This window comes from Zerene cesonia, unplaced genomic scaffold, assembly GCF_012273895.1.
Source record: "Zerene cesonia ecotype Mississippi unplaced genomic scaffold, Zerene_cesonia_1.1 Zces_u006, whole genome shotgun sequence".
Lineage (NCBI taxonomy): Eukaryota > Metazoa > Arthropoda > Insecta > Lepidoptera > Pieridae > Zerene > Zerene cesonia.
In genome coordinates, this window is record NW_024045136.1 from 1,403,809 (window position 1) to 1,405,216 (window position 1,408).

The 1,408-nt window shown below is 43.9% G+C and overlaps 1 protein-coding gene across 1 annotated transcript in view; it reads right to left on the minus strand.

Moving 5' to 3' along the window:
• LOC119838892 (exportin-7) overlaps positions 1 to 1,408 on the minus strand; it is a 30,134-nt gene that overhangs the window by 11,229 nt on the left and 17,497 nt on the right. The window contains exons 14-15 of the mRNA XM_038365036.1: positions 1,019 to 1,163; positions 215 to 362 (exon numbers count right to left, since the gene is read on the minus strand). Coding sequence (XP_038220964.1) covers positions 215 to 362; positions 1,019 to 1,163 — 293 coding nt within the window. The remainder of the gene's footprint in view (positions 1 to 214; positions 363 to 1,018; positions 1,164 to 1,408) is intronic.

The following is a 1,408-nucleotide window of genomic DNA, read 5'->3' on the forward strand; positions in this document are numbered from 1 at the left end:
TATATAGCATACCTATATTAAACCATCCATGAGGAGAATAGTCATCATCATCAACATCACCAAAACGTCAGTGAGCGGTCATTATTTATGATCACCTGAAAGCTGTACTGTACAAAACTCCCCCTACCCCACTCGCCAGCGACCAGCACACCTATGTAACCATCAACGAGCCGAATCATCATCATCACCACCACCACCACCATCACCAACTCACCGGTGAGCGGCATCATGAACGCGTAGAACCTGTCCTCGTCCTCGCCCAGCTCGACCATCAGCAGGCGGCCGAGCGCCGTGTAGAGCATCGTGCGGCAGCGCATCTCGCCGATGCCGGCGCCCACGCCGAGGAACGGGAAGTGCTCCGCCTGGAAACGGGCAAAGCGGAAACGGATAGAGAATGGAACCAGCCGACCCGGCGAACGCTGTTCCGCCTTACTTTATTCATTCCTAGGCCGATTCTCAGACATAGCCGATATGAAAACAAAATTTCATAAAAATCGATAAAGCCGTTTCGGAGGAGTTTGGTAACTAAAATTGTGACACGGAAATTTTAAATATATAAAAATATAGAATAACGTTTATTATAAGGAAACAAGGGACGCAACACGAAAGATGGAAAAAAAAAGTATAAATATAACACTAATATTATAAATGTGACATTTTGTTTGTTTGCATGTTAATCAGTCAATCACGCTGAAACTACTGAACGGATTTTGATGAAATTTTGTATACAGGCAGGGTATGAGCCGATTCTGGTGATAGAATACTTTTTATCCCGATTAAATGCCGATTAAACTAATTTAAATTTTCTTAAGGAATAGAACACCAGAGGCCCTTGCTACGGTTTGGCAAAAAAGGCCGCAGGCTCGAATCCCGTCTCGTGATTAAAAAAAAAATCCTGTTCTTTAAAAATATTGTAGTTATATATTACATATTTTGTTAAATATGTTATTTATAGTTTTTCCAATCCCCCCCCCCTTCACCCTAGGAAGTAAGTTCCTAGACATCAAAACCAACTCACAGTGTGGTGTGTCAGCATAAACTGAACCTCGTCGAGCTTGACCAGTTTCCGAACGCACGAGTAGCCGCCGCTGAGGTCACTCAGCAGGCCTAGGGTCTTCGATATTATGGCCTCCGAACCGCCCCAGTACTTGAGGTTCGTTATACTGGAAATGATGGTGGGAATTTCGTTAGTTCCAACATTTGATTTTGCATGTATGTTTGCAATGTTTTCGCACAAAAATTCTTTTACGATTGCAAAATTGCTTGGAAAGTTCGCTGAGTGACATGGGTTAAATTTTGTTTATTTTATTGATCCGGGCGATGCCGGGATTCTTGCTCATTGTTCACGCGCGAACGGTACACCCCATACAGCAGGACGTCGTGTACAGCTAGACACCCCATACAGTGG